General features: G+C 44.5%; 1 protein-coding gene and 1 pseudogene across 1 annotated transcript in view; both read left to right on the top strand.

Annotated features, from left to right (window-relative positions):
- Nucleotides 1-1470: 1470 nt before the first annotated feature.
- LOC144311800 (meiosis expressed gene 1 protein homolog pseudogene) lies at nt 1471-2102 on the top strand (annotated as a pseudogene).
- Nucleotides 2103-12123: 10021 nt separating this feature from the next.
- Nucleotides 12124-18242, top strand: part of ANK3 (ankyrin 3) — a 663260-nt gene continuing 657141 nt past the window's right edge. The window contains exon 1 of the mRNA XM_077894615.1: nt 12124-12316. Coding sequence (XP_077750741.1) covers nt 12260-12316 — 57 coding nt within the window. The 5' untranslated portion in view covers nt 12124-12259. The remainder of the gene's footprint in view (nt 12317-18242) is intronic.

Below are 18242 nucleotides of genomic sequence, written 5' to 3'. Positions count from 1 at the left end.
TTTTATTTATCTACTCATGAGAGAGAGAGAGAGGTAGAGACATAGGCAGAGGGAGAAGCAGGCTCCCTGTGGGGACCCCAATGTGGGACTTGATCCCAGTATACTGGGATCACGCCCTGAGCCAAAGGCAGGCACTCAACCACTGAGCCACCCAGTGCCCCCCACTTTTTCATTGTTAATGAGATCTTTGAAGAATAGCATTCTCAGAGGTAAACCACTTGGCAAGGTTGCTTATCTAAGCAACAGAATTTTAGCCCTATTAAGGTGAGGCTGTCATTTTCAACAGTATTGTTCTTTAAATGGAGCATAGCATCATCTTTGCATTGAACTAACTGGCCAGCACAGTTGGTCTAGTTTGTTTTTGTCTGCTTATGCTTCTGGGGTGATAATATAAGTTAAGGAATATGGATGGAACAACACAAATGAAATGGTTTCCCAACCAACTGTTGTGATGTGACTTTTTAAAAAATATTTTATTCATTTATTTGAGAGAGGAAGGGAGAGCACAGAGACAGATTCCCTGAGCAGAGAGCCTGATGAGGGGCTTGATCCCAGGACCCTGAGATCATGACCTGAGATGAAGGCAGATGATTAACCAGCTGAGCCACCCAGGTGCCCTGGTTATAATGTGACTCATGAGAAAGAGGCTCAGCCAGTCCTGGGAAGCAGTAAATTGTGGTGAGGAGCATGGGAGTTTTGTTAATAAACTTTCATTAAGTAGATGTTTATAAATATTTCTTGAGCATGCACTATTGAATGCTCTGATGATATAGCAGTTAAGAAATGGGAAAAAGATTATAGAGCGTATATTCTAGTGAGACAGACAGGCAATGAACAAGACTAGAGAGTTCACATAGTAATGAATGTTGTGCAAAGAAAAACACGATTGATGATGAAGCAAGACTGGAAGATCCTGGAAGGCTTCTGGGGAAAAATGACCTTGATGTTAAGACCTAAATATTAATTATTTTTAAAGGATTTTATCTATTCATTCATGAGAGACATAGAGAGACAGAGACACAGATAGAGGGAGAAGCAGGCTCCATGCAGGGAGCCCAATGCCGGACTCAATCCCTGGTCTCCAAGATCAGGCCCTGGACTGAAGGCCGCGCCAAACTACTGAGCCATCCAGGCTGCCCAAGACCTAAATATTAAGAAAGAGGTAGCAAGAAGACCTGGAGGAAGGGCAGGGAAGATGATTCTGGTAGAAGGAGCATCAGGTAGGGAAGCCACGAGACTAGAAGGGTCTGGGCACATTTCAGAAACAGAATTTAGGCTGGTGGGCTGGAGCTTGCAGAGAAAGAGTAATAGGGCAGGAGGTGAGGTTAGAGAGGCAGGCAGGGGCCAGGCTTTGCAGGGGGGATAAGGAATTTTTTTTTTAAGATTTTATTTATTTACTCATGACAGACACAGAAAGAGAGAGAGAGAGAGAGAGAGAGAGGCAGAGACATAGGCAGAGGGAGAAGCAGGCTCCATTCAGGGAGCCCGATGTGGGACTCGATCCCGGGTCTCCAGGATCACACCCTGGGCTGAAGGCGGCGCTAAACCGCTGAGCTACCCAGGCTGCCCAAAAAGAAAGTATTTGAAATAAATTTCTTATGTCATTGTCATATAAATCAACAAGTAACAACATGTAGCATTCATATATCTTTATATATCTTTCCATTCTATTTATCAATAGTTTTGTTGACATTAATAAAAGACCAAGATGAAGTTGTTAGCGGTGGGGATAAATGGAGCAAGACTATGACAGGCAGAGGGCAGCAGCCCCAACCAAAGCCTCAATGTGGAAGGTGGGCCAGGAACAGCCAGGAGAAAGAATTGGCAATAAGACTTCCATAGCCATGGCTAGTTCTGACATGAAACCAAAATCAGTAAGTCGTGCCAAAAACTGGTCAGAAGAGAGAAAATGTACAGATTTCAGCAAGCAGGATACAGGAATGAAATCGAATATAAACAAGTGAAACAAGTTTCTATGGTAGATCGTTGGCCAGAGACAGGCTATGTGAAGAAACTCCAGAGAAAAGACAAACTTTCTATTACTACAACAAACAGAGGGAGTGTGATGACAAGTCTACAAAGTGAAAATCTATGCGCACTAGCCTTTGTTCTTTGTGTTTCTTGTCATTACTTCTTAAGAATTGATTGCTTCATTCTACATCATGTAAATGTCATTTTACAAAATAAAATTCAAAAGGCAGACTTCGGTTGAATGTTGTGAAACACAAAAGCCACGAAACCTGATATCGATCATCCTGTTCTGTTTTAAAATATAACTGCAGAAGCATTGAAGTTGAAAAAAAAGTTTTGTTAAAATTGTTCACTATGGATTTATAAATTTAGTGTAAGAGAAGATAAAAGGGATGGAGAGGAGAAAGTATATTTCAATGAATTGGAAGCCTCGTACCTAACATACATAGTTCAGACAGTCAACAAGCATTAATTTAGCATGGGTCCAGTGCTAGGTGCTGGGATCTATGGTGGTGGATATAACACCATTTCCTGCTTTCCCAGGACTTTGAGTTTGATGTTCCCTTTTGGGGAAGACCTCTGGAAGCGGGTGACTACCTCTGTGTGAAGAAAGGTAGACCCTCTTCTTCTTTAAGACACCGTATCTCCATTTGCAGGAAATATTTTTTAAATATAGTGGTTTTCTTAGGGTTGTCTGCCAAAACCATGTAACATGAATACTCAACTCTAGCGTAACTGTGATGGGAATGGCACCTGGGTGTGGCACCCTTTTGTAGTGGAGAAACTTGCTCGATTTCATGTGGAAGCACCAGTCTTCAGAAGAGGAAAGTGATGATTATATTATAAAGAAGGGACAGGCCTGAGCTGAAGATTGTGAAGACAGTTTCTGTAGTTAACAGTTTTAACTAAGTCAGTGATTCCCCAAGTCTGGTTGTATCAGGATCCTGAGTGTCCACAAGGATTTTAATACGGCTCTCTAAAACTTTCAATTTAAAATTTAAGCAAGCCACACACACACACACACACACACTGTTCTTGAAAGAGTGGACAAGGGGAAGAGGGGGCAAAATTAAATGGTCAGTTATAGGACTGTCTTAGTGACCAGAAATTCTCGATGCTCTGGGAGGTTGCAGCTGGTTTGGGGGCTGTGTTGAGGAGTTGTGCTGTGTGTTTCCATTTCATCGAATCGAACTTATTTATTTCCTTCCTGGTTTGGTTTGTGTTTCAAAACTCAGATTTGAAGTCCAAATGGTGTACAATTAGAATTCCTCGATGCAGGAGTCCCACAGAAGGCCACTAGACATAGCTTTATAAAACACAAGACTGAAACAGGCCATTCTCTGGGCACTGAGCAAAGTTTACGTGGAGTAGGTCAAGGAGCTTCATGGTTATTTTTTCCCTTGACTTCAGACAAGGATGAAAATGCCTGAATTAAGAGAACTTGGTCCTGGCTTAGCTGAAACAGGATGGAGGAGGGCAAAGGGAGCAAGAGGAAACTAAAACAGAAGATGTGGGGACAAGAAAACATTTTAAAGGAAAGTCTGTTCATTTTATTCATTTCTTCTTGTACCACGTCAGTGAACAACTCCAAGTCTTCCTTTCCTTTCCTTTCCCTTTCTCTTTCCTTTCCCTTTCCTTTCCTTCTTTTCCTCAGGTCCTCAACTAGACCAACACAGCTCATTTCAGTGGGAAGTCAGGCAAGGGTAATAAGAAAAATTTGCTTTTCTTTCTTAATTTGGGGCTGAAAGTTACCAATTTACCTCCCACTGCTAATTCGTTTTGCTTTATGGAAACTTTTTATATGTCCTTTTGAGGATTGATATTATTGTTGTTCATATTATCATCACTTTCTGTGATTTTGAAATCCTGGACCAAAGTAGAGGAATTGATGAAAAATTTTCATACTCAGCATGTGGAGAGAAAGTGATCTTTTCTGTAACTATACTATGAAGTTCATTATGATCGTGAAGCTTATTACCACTATGAAGTTTTTTTTTTTTAAGATTTTATTTATCTACTCATGAGAGACACAGAAAGGCAGAGGGAGACACAGGTTCCCTGAGGGGAGCCGGATGTGGGACTCAATTCCAGGACCCCAAGATCACACCTGGACCCCAAGGGAGATGCTCAACCACTGAGCCACTCAGGTGTCCCATCACTATGAAGTTTATTATCCCATTTTGTAAACTAATTTGTGATTTCTTCTAAGGTTTTATTTTTAAGCAATCTTTACACCCAACATAGGGCTTGAACTCACAACCTTGAGATCAAGAGTCACATGCTCTACTGACTGAGCCAGCTAGGCACCCCATGTGATTGGGTTTTTAAAATCAATAATTAGTTATCTCAAATATGTTGAGTCAGACAGTGTTTCTCATTCCATAGGAGATACTTGAATAATCTCTATTTCCTTTCAAATGTTTATGAAAGTTAAGGAATTAAGTAATGGAAGTGAACACTAAAATAAGTTATTTAACCGTATTCTACACAGGATTGCAAAACTTAATGAATAAACATTGTTTCTCATTCCAATTGACCTTGATAAAGTATTGCCAAGCCATGATCTTTATCGTATATTTAGAAGTATGAGTTTCTAACCCAGTTGAGACCATAAATGGGGAGAAAGGCCATAAGCCACAAGAGAGAAAACATTTTGGTTCAACTTTGTGCTTGGTGAGCTGTTTTCTTTCACAAAATTGACAAATTATGGGACATATTCCCATGTATAGTCACAGACCCCATGGATAGTGGTAACCAAATATGTTTCTTTTATTTGAAAAATGCTTTTCTATTACTTGCTGATCTTAGGAAACAAACACATATTCACTAACCATAATCTCCTAAACTTAAAAAAAAGTTTTCTCACAGGCACAAACTTTCTGTAGTACTCTTATTTTCCTCTTTATTGCATGTAAAAAATCGACTTTTGTTTTTTGCTAATGTCCAGTGGGAAATTACTGTGTAAACACAATTGTGAGTTAAAGTCTCATTTAGTAGAAATTACTCTGGAAGGAAAATAAAGATTTTATTTATTTGAGAGAGAGACACAGAAAGAGAGAGAGAGAGAGAGAATGAGTGGTGGGAAAGGGCAAAGAGAGAGGGAGAAGCAGGCTCCCCGCTGAGCAGGGAGCTCCATGTGGGGCTTGATCTCAGGACCCTGGGATCATGACCTGAGCTGAAGGTGGACACTTAACCAAGTGAGCCACCCAGGTGTCTATCTGAAGTTGTGGAGAAATATATAAATGTATATATAAATGTATAAGCAGAGTGAGGGTAAGAGAAGAAAGTTCCTATAGTCCTTGTAGTGGTGGTTCTTGAAGTAACTTTAGGTGGCTTAAGGACGTGGTATTAAATAAATATTAATATTGTATAAGATATTCCCTTTTCAGTTCTTTTTCACTCCTTCTGTTAACACTGAGGAGAAAGTTTACACCTAGTGCTAGTGTTTGTGTCCTCTTAACCCTTGTTACATTTTTTTTAATTGAAGAAGAGGGCCTCAGGCACAATACAGAATAAATCAAAGAATTTACAATATTTGAATGCAAGTGAAAGTGATTTTCCATTAACATAATAAGGTAGTGTTTTTCTTTCTTTCTTCTTTCTTTCTTTCTTTCTTTCTTTCTTTCTTTCTTTCTTTCTTTCTTTCTTTCTTTCTTTCTTTCTTTCTTCTTTCTTTCTTTTCTTTCTTGGGTTTTATTTATTTATCCATGAGAGACACAGAGAGAGACAGAGACACAGGCAGAAGGCTCCATGCAGGGAACCCGACGTGGGACTTGATCCCAGGACTCCAGGATCATGCCCTGGGCCGATGGCTGATGCTCAACAGCTGAGCCACCTGGGCATCCCAGTACTGTTTCTTTTACACATAAGTTTGTAAGATTAAAAAGTAAGTTAACTTAAATAAAAATATTAAGCAGTAAAGGTGATGCACGAACATGACAAATATTGCGAGGTGAGGAGTTCAGAATATTCTATTAGAGTTCTCTTCAGAGATTAAATTAGGGACACCTGGGTGGCTCAGTGGTTGAGCGCCTGCCTTCGGCCCAGGGCATGATTCTGGGGTACCGGGATCGAGTTCCGCATGGGGTTCCCCGTGGGGAGCCTGCTTCTCCCTCTGCCTGTGTCTCTGCTTCTCTCTCTGTGTCTCTCATGAATAAATAAATAAAATCTTAAAATATATATCAAAATGCTATCCTCTGGGAGAAAATATAAAGGCTCTGGCTCCTGCCCCCCAGTAGAGTGACTTTTTTTTTTAAAAAAGAGAGAGATTAAATCATCTTCACCCAGACTTCTTCCAACTTCTTTTTATCTTTCCTTCTTTTCTCTCTCTTTCTTTGATTTTTTTCTACCCTCTATCATTCAACGGAGTGTACAGAGCCAGGATGTAAAAGGTCTGACGTTGTGCTGGTTACTGCGAACACAGAAATACAGAGATTAATACATCATCATCTTTGCTTTCAACCAGCTCCGTCTCACTGCAGACACAGTTATGCAAACAATGATTATACAGTGAGAAATCTGATGTGCATGCAAGGTATAGTGTAGCCCAGAGGGGGGAAAGCTGGAGGGAAGCAAGGAAAGGTATCGGGTTTCGACCTTGGGAACCTGTCCTATGAAATACTGTCCAAGTTCACAAATATATTCTGAATTTATTCAGCGAGCCTTTGTTGAGTCTGGCATTCTGTTAGATACTGGAGATTTAGACTTGAAAAAGAGTCGGATGCTTCAAGAAGCTTTTCGTTATAAGGGAAGACAGACAAGGAAAGCAATGGTTATACTGATCTATACATCTTATCTGAAACATTTGAAGGTATATGTGTTTCACAATTCTGAAGTTTTACAATGTTAATATGGTGCACATACTATATACTGCATAACACCCATGAAAGGGTCTGGGGTAGTACCCTGCAATTAAAACATGTGACTATTCACACTAAATGGAATGAAGACTATAAATAGTCTTTAAAATAACTACAGTTACACTGCAAGATCTTTTGGAAAAACAAAGAAAGGGTGATGAACTACATTCTTTTTTTTTAATTTATTTTTATTTATTTATGATAGACATAGAGAGAGAGAGAGAGAGAGAGAGGCAGAGACACAGGCAGAGGAGAGGGAGAAGCAGGCTCCATGCCGGGAGCCCGACGCGGGACTCGATCCCGGGACTCCAGGATGGCACCCTGGGCCAAAGGCAGGTGCGAAACCGCTGAGCCACCCAGGGATCCCCTACATTCTTAATAATTTTATTTCATCTTATATTTTTTAAAGTAATCTCTATGCCCAGCGTGGGGGCTCAAACACAAGACTCCACGATCAGGAGTTGTGAGCTCTACCAACTGAGCCAGCCAGGAGACCCTGAACCACATTTTAATTGAAAAGTTGTCAGGGGATCCCTGGGTGGCGCAGCGGTTCGGCGCCTGCCTTTGGCCCAGGGCGTGATCCTGGAGACCCGGGATCGAGTCCCACATCAGGCTCCTGGTGGGTGCATGGAGCCTGCTTCTCCCTCTGCCTGTGTCTCTGCCTCTCTCTCTCTCTGTGACTATCATAAATAAAAAAAAAAAAAAAAAAAAAAGTTGTCAGGGGCGGGGTGCCTATGTGGCTCAGTGGTTGAGCATCTGCCTTCAGCTCAGGCCATGTTCCTGGGGTCCTGGGATAGAGTCCCACATCGGGATCCCCACAGGGAGACTGCTTTTCCCTCTGCCTATGTCTCTGCCTCTCGTGTCTCTCATGAATAAATAAATAAAATCTTAAAAAAAAAAAAAGAAAAAGAAAAAGTTATCAGGAAAGAGTTCCTTAAAGATGTGTTATCCGAATGGAGTCTTGCTGGATGAATAAGAATTAACCCCATAGAGGAGGCAGGGGACTGGTGGTAAACCCCTACCAGATGGTGGTAAGGGTTTTCTAGGCAGTGGGGACAGCCTGTAGAAAGACAATGGACTTGGTGTTTGGGGGGAACTGCAGATAATTCAGGATGGCCATGTGTATAGTGTGCCTGAGACAGAGACGGAGAAGGGCAAGGGGATGGAGGTGCTGGTGGAGAACAGCTGAGTTCAGGTAGAGGCAGTGGTCAGGGACCTCACTACATCTAACCTTTACTCTGAAGCATGAAGAATGCTCTTACAAGATTTTAACAGTGTGTAGTCATGTGAACAGATTTGAAATTATAGAAAAACTATAATATTGGATGGCACAACTGATGCCCTACACAAAATTCAGGTGACTGTCGTTGTCTAGTGAGATGATGAGAAAATGCAAGTTGGGGGATCCCTGGGTGGCGCAGCGGTTTAGTGCCTGCCTTTGGCCCAGGGCGTGATCCTGGAGACCCGGGATCGAATCCCACGTCGGGCTCCTGGTGCATGGAGCCTGCTTCTCCCTCTGCCTATATCTCTGCCTCTCTCTCTTTCTCTCTGTGACTATCATAAATAAATAAAAATTAAAAAAAAAAAAAAAAAAGAAAATGCAAGTTGGCATGGTTGGTGCATAGTAGTTGCTCAATAACTTGTAGCAAGTAGAGGGGCTTAAAGGCAGGGATGGATAAGAGGAGACGATTTAGAGTGATTTTAAGGAATTAGTTAGGACCCCATTTCTGATATCTGATTGGACTGGGAGGGAGGAGGTCCAGAGCCTCCCTGCCTCCAGAACCTCCCAGCCCCCTCTCCTGGCTTCCAGGTCTTTGTTGCTTGGCGTTCCCTTTTAGACCTGACAAAGTATGAGTTTGGGGCTCAGGGAAATGATCTTAGTTGGATTTGGGAGTTGTTAGGTGATAGCTGAAGCCTCACTGTGGATGAGATTACAGACAGTGCCTGGTTTCAGAAGTAAGGAAGCCTGGAGTCAGAATTCAAGAAACTACTTAAGGGGAAGGAAAGGAAACCGGGGACCACATTAAGTGCCCTAGGGAGGTCAACTGAGATAAGGTCTGGACAACTCCACAATGGCCATGGCCAATGAGATGTTAACTGTGATTTGAGAAGAGCAGTTTCAGTAGCTGAGGAGGGGCAGAGAGTGACTGAACAGAGGAGTGTGCAAGGGACCACCATCCTTTTAAGACACTCGGCTGTGAAGGGAGGGACAGAGAGCAGAAGGCCAAAGTTAGAGGAGGTAATGGGCGGTACGGAAAGATTTGGGTTTAATTTTAGTTTTTAAAGGTAGGAGAGTGCTGCCAGACTCCCAGTCACTTCTTGTAGTCAGCTTTTTCAGTGTGCTGTAAGCTGCATCTGGAGGAGAAGTGTCTTCAACCTGAATACAAGTGCATCTCAGAAGTAGACGGCCCTGGAATAGCTCTGTGGGAAAGCACCACTTTCTGGAATCATCTCCCAGGTACTGCTTCTTGTGCTAACTTCCAGCCAGGCTTTTGCACCCTCCTGCCTCCTTTGGCTACCTGGTTGGCTGCTTGCCATTTGTTTAAGATGACTTTTATGGCTATATGGGTGCCAGGGAGCTGGCTTGTAAAATTTCCATGCGTGTTCAGGATTGACTAAAGCAATGCTCTTCCCAAGCCACCTTCACCCCATTCTTGTAGCCTGAATTGTGTGCTTCCCAAATTTGATTGAGCTCAACCAATTCCTGAGGGGATAAAGCACCAGGCTGGGTATAGTAAAGACATAAGAAGACAGAGCATTTGCCTCCACGGACCTTATAACCCAAGATATGGGAGTGTCTTGTCTTGTAAGTAATGATAACAGTGGCTCTTAAACTTTTTGGAGCACGTGTGGATCTCTTGGAGATGTTGAATTTGATATAAAATTTCAAATTTTATGTGTGTGTGGATATGTTAAATACTGAAGTGGTTTTCAAAACTCAAGTTGGGGATGCTCAAACTTCAAATAGTCATTCATGTTCTATTGGTTTGTGACCTTGTCCAAAATAATGTTTCTGAGATTCAACTTACTGATTGTACTGCCTGTCTTGCAAAGATTTTAGGAGGACTAAACGTGATAATATGAAGATGCTTAGCACAGAGCCCAACACAGAGCTGATGCCAGTAAATGTTATTTCAACTTTATGTGTGTTACAGAGGAAGTGAGTTAGGTGTTAAATCAGAGGCACACCTAAGTCACTACTTTCTGTTAAAGACTCATTCCTGCATTTTGTTGTCATTCATTGATGAAAATACTGTTGTATATTTCAGTTATTCCTTACCTACCTCTAGAATTTTGCTTTATCTCAGTCCCATCTGAATTATTACTATATTTATATAATTTTTAAAGAGTTACATATAGGGGCCCCCGGGTAGCTCAAGTGATTTAGTGCCTGCCTTCAGCCCAGGGCATGATCCTGAAGTCCCAGAATGGAGTCCCACATCCGGCTACATCGGGCTCCCTGCCAGGAGCCTGCTTCTCCCTCTACCTCCTCTACCTATGTCTCTGCCTCTCTGTGTCTCTCCTGAATAAATAAATAAAATCTAAAAACAAAACAAAACAAGCAAAAAACCCCTTACATATACTTGCTTAAAAAGGAAACCTTACCATAAATAGAAGACACTTTCACTTGCCATAAATAGAAAGTAACAGTAACAATAAACAATGAAACTGAACAATGACAATAAAACAATGCTATAAATTCTAGTTAGGTACCAGTGCTTACCTAGGGCTTTGAGCCAGGGGCCCGCTCTTTGATAAATAGAGAGTTTATCAGAATACTTTCTTCCTGCAGTAGTCAGAAGAACCCAAAAGAGAACTGAAAAGGAAGTAACTTTCTGGCCGATGTGACTCGCTGTCCTTCAAAGCTCTGGCCCTGCTGATGCAGACTGAAGGAGTCTCCCCCGACTCCAGGGAGAGGCTCTCCCTTTGGGAGACTTATAGGAGGGGTGGTGGTTGTCCTGCTTCACTTCTGATCCGAATAATAAATGCTCCGGGGGGGGGGGGGTGGGTCGGATGGGGTCGGGTCCTGAATCCTTCTGTCCCTCAGCCCGGTCCAGGACGGGAGCTCCGCAAGCCTTGCTCTTTAAGCTCCTAGGAACAAGGACGCTCAGAGGTCCTGTCCCCTATTTCCCTGCTAGATCACGCTCAGCGCCTGCCTCACATCCCGGACGGCCCTGGGGGTTTGTTTCTTAATTGGACAAGTAGCCGGGGGTGTGCGAGGCAGCGTGCGCGCTGCTGGGGCCGCGCTGGGAGGCTCTCCGCCGGGCAGACACTGCTTCTGTGGGGTTGAAGCCGTGGGTTCGTACTAGCACAGAGGCCAAAGCCATAGTGCTCGATGGCTTTATTCACTTGAATAGTTCAATTAGCCAAACAAACGGAGAATATTCTTACTTTGTTCTCATGATGGAGGCGACTACGGGCACTGTGTTCGGACGCCCGCGGGACCCGGGACTCGCCCTCGGTCTCTCCCCAGGGCTGCCCCCGCGCCCCTGCTGCCCAGGTGAGGCCTCCCTCCCGCGCCCGCCTGGGCACGCTCGCCGGGCCTCCGCCGGGCCTCCCCACCTGGCCCGAGTCCCCCCCTCCCCCCGCCCCCGCGCCCCTGCAGCCCAGGTGAGGCCGTCCTCCCGCGCCCGCCGGGCCTCCCCACCTGGCCCGAGCCCCTCCCCCCCGCCCCCTGCCGCCCAGGTGAGGCCGTCCTCCCACGCCCGCCGGGCCTCCCCACCTGGCCGGAGCCCCTCCCCCCGCGCCCCTGCCGCCCAGGTGAGGCCGTCCTCCCGCGCCCGCCGGGCCTCCCCACCTGGCCCGAGCCCCCCCCGCCCGCCCCCTGCCGCCCAGGTGAGGCCGTCCTCCCGCGCCCGCCGGGCCTCCCCACCTGGCCCGAGTCCCCCCCCCCCCCCCCGCGCCCCTGCCGCCCAGGTGAGGCCGTCCCTCCCGCGCCCGCCGGGCCTCCCCACCTGGCCCGAGCCCCCCCCGCCCGCCCCCTGCCGCCCAGGTGAGGCCGTCCTCCCGCGCCCGCCGGGCCTCCCCACCTGGCCCGAGCCCCCCCCCCCCCCCCCCCCGCCGCCCAGGTGAGGCCGTGCCTCCCGCGCCCGCCGGGCCTCCCCACCTGGCCCGAGCCCCTCCCCCCCGCGCCCCAGCCGCTCAGGTGAGGCCGTCCTCCCGCTCGCGCCGGGCCGCGCCTCCCCACCTGGCCCGACCCCCCCTCCCCCGCGCCCCGGCCCGGGCGGGCACCTGGCGGCCGCGGCCGGCCCAGCAGGGGGAGGAGACAGCCGCGGGGCGGGCGCCGCGGGGCCGCGCCGGGCCGGGCCAGGCCGAGCCGCAGCCGAACTTTTCCCCCAGAAGTCCCGCGTTTGGGGGCAGGAGGAGCGGGGCGGGGAGGGGGGACCGGAGTTCCTGGAGGAGCGGCGGCGGCGGCAGCAGCTCGCAACATGGCCTCCTCCGCCACCGGGTCTCCCGCCGGCGCCCAGGGCGCCCCTTGTGCGCAGGTGAGCGCCGCCCCGCCCCCCTACCTGTGGCTTCCCGCACGGGCTGCAGGGCGGGGGCCGCGGGGCGCCGGGGGCTGCCTGGGCTCCCGCCTTCCTGGGGGCGCCGCGGGGCACCGGGAGGGCGAGCGGGGGGACCCCGATCTCTGCGGGTCGTGGGGGTCCGGCCGCGCGGGGCTGGGGCTGCGGCCCGGGGCTGGGGCGGGAGCCGCTCGAGCATCCCGAGGGAGGAGCGAGGGCGCCCGAGGACTTGGGGCTTCTGCTCGGGAACATTCGTGTGTAGGAAAGCGCGGCGCGGGGCTCGGGGCGCCGTCGCCCCTCGGGGCTCCCATCCCTGGCTCCTGGTCCCTTCCCGGGACGCGGCGGAAGCAGGCTGCAGGTTGGCGGGGACGAGGTCACCCGGTGCTGAAAGTTACCTTCAGAATCAGGCTTTTTTTTTTTTTTTTTAAGGTGAGTCGAGGTACTTCACTTGTTCCAGGAAGAATACAAAATCTACGTAAAGATTGGGACGTAGGTGAAAGGCAGGCCAGGACGGACAGAGGCAGCCCCGGGGGTGGCTCGTGCTGGGTCTCACGCCCTCCCCCGCGGAGAGCTGCCACCGAGGGACAGCCGGGCGCGCGGTGTGCGAAACCACAGCTTCAAGATAAATCTCCGTCCCTTCCACCCCGCACGCCCGAGCTGATTGCCCCCTTTACGCCCAGAGGCGTTCAGCAGCAATTTTGCAGCTGCCACTGAGTGTATAATAGGGGATAATTGGTTTAAAACACTTGCGTATGTTTGTACGTTCATAGAAGGTCGACGGGAAGGGCCTCAAGACGCAGTAGTTCTTGGGGAGGCACCTGCGCGGGGCGGGGGGGGGGGTGGACGAGTGAAAGGGAGACTTACTTTCATGTGCCTTTTGGGACCTTTAAAAAAAAAACAACGTGTGTGATGATCTATTCTTGAAAAATAAGAAATACTACCTTTAAAAAAATGAGGTATGTTCGAGTAGCCTTGAAAGCAATAGTTTACTTAAATTTCAAATTACGTAGAATTGCGCTGGAAACATACAAATCTAGCCCTTATCATGTCTTTCTTTGGTTGTCAGAATCCTCAGGGAGTCCAAGAGAAGTCTTCAAAAGAGGACTCTTACCTCTTGGCGAAGTTAATTGGTGGTTTTTATGGCTACCTTGATTCTGACTTTTGATTTTGCTTGTTGAGAATGAGTGTGGCTTGTCTGATTTAGGAAGAGACCACTTTCTATTAAAAGGACGGTTGGGAGTCACGCTAGGGTTATAGCCCGGCCTTATTCCAAGAGGGTAGACCACCTCTGGTAAGGCTACAGTAGGAAAACTAGAGGGGGACAGTCTGAGTAGACATGGATTGCTGCCTTAGCAGTTCTGGCATCCTTATAATCTGCTGACCTGGGCTCAATCAGGTACATGTTTAAGGAAGCAGATTTTCACTACTGAAAGTGTATGTAAAATTAAAATCACCACTCTGAAACAAAAACTGAAGGAATCTACTGAGTATCTTCTCCCCAGCTACTAATATCTCCGGGGCTGATTTCCTCTAAGTTCTCAAATCAGTGGAGGATGAATAAGTGAGCTGCGAATCTGGACTGTAGTTAAATAAATGTTTATTTATGATGAACCATTTATGATGGTTCTCAGAATTCTTTCTGTTAAAGCATAAATAAATATCTGTTTCGTAACCTGCACAGCGATGTGTTAGGTTCCACAGCAGAGAATGTGGCTCAATGTCCTTCAGACAATATAAAGACCAGTGGTATGTTTTGGAATCCAAGGAAACACTGTGGATTCTGAATTTGTTTGCTTTTTTGTGGCAGTGGTTACATTAGGACTGTGGTTTTCCTTTATTCAGTATTTCAAATTTTTCCTCCCTTTTACAGTGTTTATGAAACAAGTGAGCCTGCCTGATTCTAGAAGAGTATTTTGGTAATTGAAAAGAATATAATTGTTCTGGACTCTCAGTGGTTGTTCTTAGCTTGATTTCCAATAAGTAACTTATGTTTGTATATTTTTGTAGACTATGTTACTGAAATTCTAGATCAGTATAATCCCAATTGGAGATCATGTGAAATTCTAGCCCATATAAGTGGCATTTTTACATTTTTGAATAAACTAAATATTTGAAATTGATGAGACCAGTGAGCTATCTGACACTTTTATGTAAGAACATTTATGAGTTAACACTTTTTAATTGAAATGTTTAGCCTTGGGACACCTGGGTGGCTCAGCGGTTGAGCGTCTGCCTTTGGCTCAGGGCATGATACTGGTCCCAGGATCGAGTCCTGCAACAGGCTCCCTGTGAGGAGCCTGCTTCTCTCTGCCTGTGTCTCTGCCTCTCTCTGTATCTCTCATGAATAAATAAATAAAATCTCTGAAAAAAAAAAGAAATGTTTAGCCTTGCCACAATACCTCCAAACTTAGTAAAGGCTACCCTTCTGAGATCAAGGTTACTAATAATCTAATCAGATCTGAAGTAACCTGTCCCTGTATGTATTGACTGGGCTCTTGATCACAAAACTCTACTCTTGGATCTCCCAATGTGAATGCTGGATTGATATTGGATTAATGCTGGAACAATAAAAGTATCTGGAATAGGGACATTTAATTTCTGTTTTTCATTTTCATCCTGAGTCAACAACCTAAATTTGTGAAAACGGCTTGAATTTTTATGTTACCTTCTATCCGTGATATAATTTTTAAGGTTAATTTGATATTATCTACTTTCTATTAGACGTTTAAAGATATTTATTTTTAATATAGAGTTTTTACTTATTATTTTTATCTATGAAATGTGTTTTTTGAGTACTAGAAGCCCAACTGTGATTAGTTATAGCTTGAAAGTTCTGTCAAAGTTACGTGTAGTCTCTGAGTGTCTTTTTTCTGACTGGACCCAAATGGATATGGTAACATCTTCAAAATCTATAGTCATAGTTTAAGTACTGCTAGACACTTGTTTCAGTATGTTTGAAAATGAACAAATGGGTTTATATTCAAAAGGACAAAGATTTTTCCAGGAACCAGTCAGGTTCCTGTTACACTGGAGTGAAATGGCACCCAAGTAGAATCAATTCTATGGAAATTAATTCCTGAATTTCCTTTATTGGGAAGGTCCTGTATGGATTAAATAGCAAGTATCTTATGTTGGCCAGGAAGAAAGCAGTCACAGGAAAGTTACATGTTTTCAGATCTGAATAGGTGGTAGTAATTTTTTGGAATAAACTATCTTTAGTACTTTATACTATATATTAGTAAATAGATTAAATGAACTAGTGTTTGGACTTAGAGCTTTAAACTATAAGAGAAATTATTTGATGTTTCATCAGATGATGCTTAGTTACTGCCATTTCCAGAAACTATTAAGGAAAGGGAAATATTAGAAAATTGGCCCTAACATTAATTTTGTTTTCTGATGAATATCCGGAGTTGCCCTGGTAGAGAAAAGAGGTAAAATGGAAGTTAATTTAAATGCCATTGTGGAATAAAGAACTGTATGTTGCCAAATTGGAAAGGCGGTTTCCGAAGTGTTTTAAAGATAACACTGTGTTCATTAGTAGCTATTTTGTTCTTCTAGCATGGAATTGCATTTCTGCTTTATGCAGCTCTTCTGGGTAATGTTAAGGCTTGATGCCAGGAGTCTGCCATACAAGTGTGGGGCTACTGTTTTTCCCTTTTGTTCATGTCATGACACTTTATATGAAACCTGGCAAAGAGCTCTGTGACTGCAGCTCTGCTCTTTAGAGTCAAATACAGGGCTTGACACACAGTATGCCTTCAACTAATGTTTGTTGAATAAATGATCAAATAAATGATAAAAATGATATCTGATAAATGATCAGATTTAGGGGCAGCTTTAACCATTTGAACAATACGTTTGAGTTCCTATCAAGTGAAAGTTATTCTTTTGCACGTCTTGGCTTTCACTCTCAATAAGTTCATAATCCAAGTTACTCAGAGTTTCAAGGATCACACAGAGCCAGTAGCAGATATTTTTCCATGCCTAGATTTTCACTTAATCGTGTGCCTCAATTTAGTTTGGGCTATAGTATATAATAAAGATGGGAAAATGTAGACGAAGGCACCTAAGAATTTTAGGAGAGGGGTATCAGGAATGGAGAGTTTATACTTTCTTGTTTCTGCACTGAAAAATGACCCAGAATGGAAATGTGTGAAAAGGCATAGAGAACTGTCTGGAAAAGTGCTCTAATTTATTCTTGTTAATGGCTGCTTAATATTCACAGTGTGGATTGACCATAATTTATTTACTGTTTTCCAGATTAATAAACACTTATCTTGCTTCCAGTTTTTTGACCTCTATAGACCATGCTGCAAATAAGTATACATAAAAAAGTTCATAATCTGCAGTGGCTGGGTGGCTCAGTTGGTTAAGTATCTGACTCTTGATCTCAGCTCAGGTCTTGATCTCAGGGTTGTGAGCTCAATCCAGAGTTGGACTCCATGTTAAGGGAGGAGCCTACTTAAAAAAATTTCATTATCCAGTTGGATAGAGAAGATGTACACATCTTTAGTAGTACCAGCCATGATCTCTTGTGCTTTTCATGGAGGATATTGTCTACTTCAAAACAAACCACAGGGTAGGTATGATTATTACCTATTTTATACACAAAGAAACTGAGCTTTCATAGAAAGGCTATGCAGGTTGTAGTTTGGTAAGGGCTGCAGCTGGATTGGAACTCCTGTCTGCTTGAGCAGTGAGAAGGCAATGATGATAAAATCAGGAGGCCAAGAATGAAGTCCCTATTCTAATCCCCCTACTATGCTGTAACCTCAAAATCTTAACATCTCTTGGGCTTGGTAAGAGAAAGTTGGAGTTTCTCTTGAAAGAGAGAGTTGGAATAAATTGTAAAGTTCATTCTCGCTCAATTAGTCTATGATTTTAAAAATTAAATGCTTAGAGAAAGCTATAGATAATTAATAATAAAGTGATATAGTCTCTTGTTTTTCAGAAGCATTTCCCCCTCATATTTTGGCATTCCTGATATTAAGATAATTTTCCAAATGTTAGAAGCTTTTGATTTATTTTATATTGTTTAATTTAAATGATTTATTTTTCTCTGAAAATCTGATTTTATAGAAATTGTGCTTTTTGTAACTGATGACATCTTAGAGTATAAGACATTTAATAGTTCCAGGGTGGACATAGCAAGAGGACATCTCAGTGAGTTTGAGTTGGTAACTGAGCGTTCACTAAAGACAAGGAGTTTGAATGGAGTATAAAAGAAGAGGGATACTTCATATGGTAGGTGGAGAGCAGTTGGGATAACTGCTTGGACTCTGTGGAGCCTTTAGGCTTGCTGCTGCTGCTGCTGCTGCTGCTGCTGCTTCTTCTCCTTCTGCTTCTCCTCCCTCTTCTTCTCTTTCTTTTTTAAATTTGAGATGTGATTAATGGTATGCTGGTAAACTGCCTCTTAAAAAAAAAAAAAAGCCCTGATTTATAGCATTTGCCCATTTCTGTGAAGTAAATAGAAGAATTCTGATCTCCAGTTCCAATGGTTCCCCTACAGAATAAGCAGTGCTCTGATAGCAGCAGGATGTCCTACCATTCAACTAAGTTCTGACATTGTCTACCCAGAGATAGTATCAGATCTCGCAGGTTAAAGGCTCAATCACATACTGCCCTACCACTTTACATGCCCATTGCAAGCCCAGGTAATCACTTGTGCTTCTGACAAACTGGCTAAAAATTAGAGTGTCCCAAAACCCTCTCTTTTGGTGCAGTTAATTTGCTAGAGTAGCTCTCAGAATTAAGAGAAACATTTTACTTACAAGATTACTGGTTTAATATATAAAGATATGACTCAGGAATAGCCAGATGTAAGAGATGCATAGGGCAAGGTATGGGGAGAGGGCTCAGAGCTTCCATGCTGTCTCTCTCTCTGAATGCCACTCTTACTGCATCT

This window comes from Canis aureus, chromosome 4 (assembly GCF_053574225.1).
Source record: "Canis aureus isolate CA01 chromosome 4, VMU_Caureus_v.1.0, whole genome shotgun sequence".
NCBI classification, from domain to species: domain Eukaryota; kingdom Metazoa; phylum Chordata; class Mammalia; order Carnivora; family Canidae; genus Canis; species Canis aureus.
The sequence above is the reverse complement of the archived record's forward strand: the minus strand, read 5'-3'. Positions and strand labels throughout refer to the sequence as shown.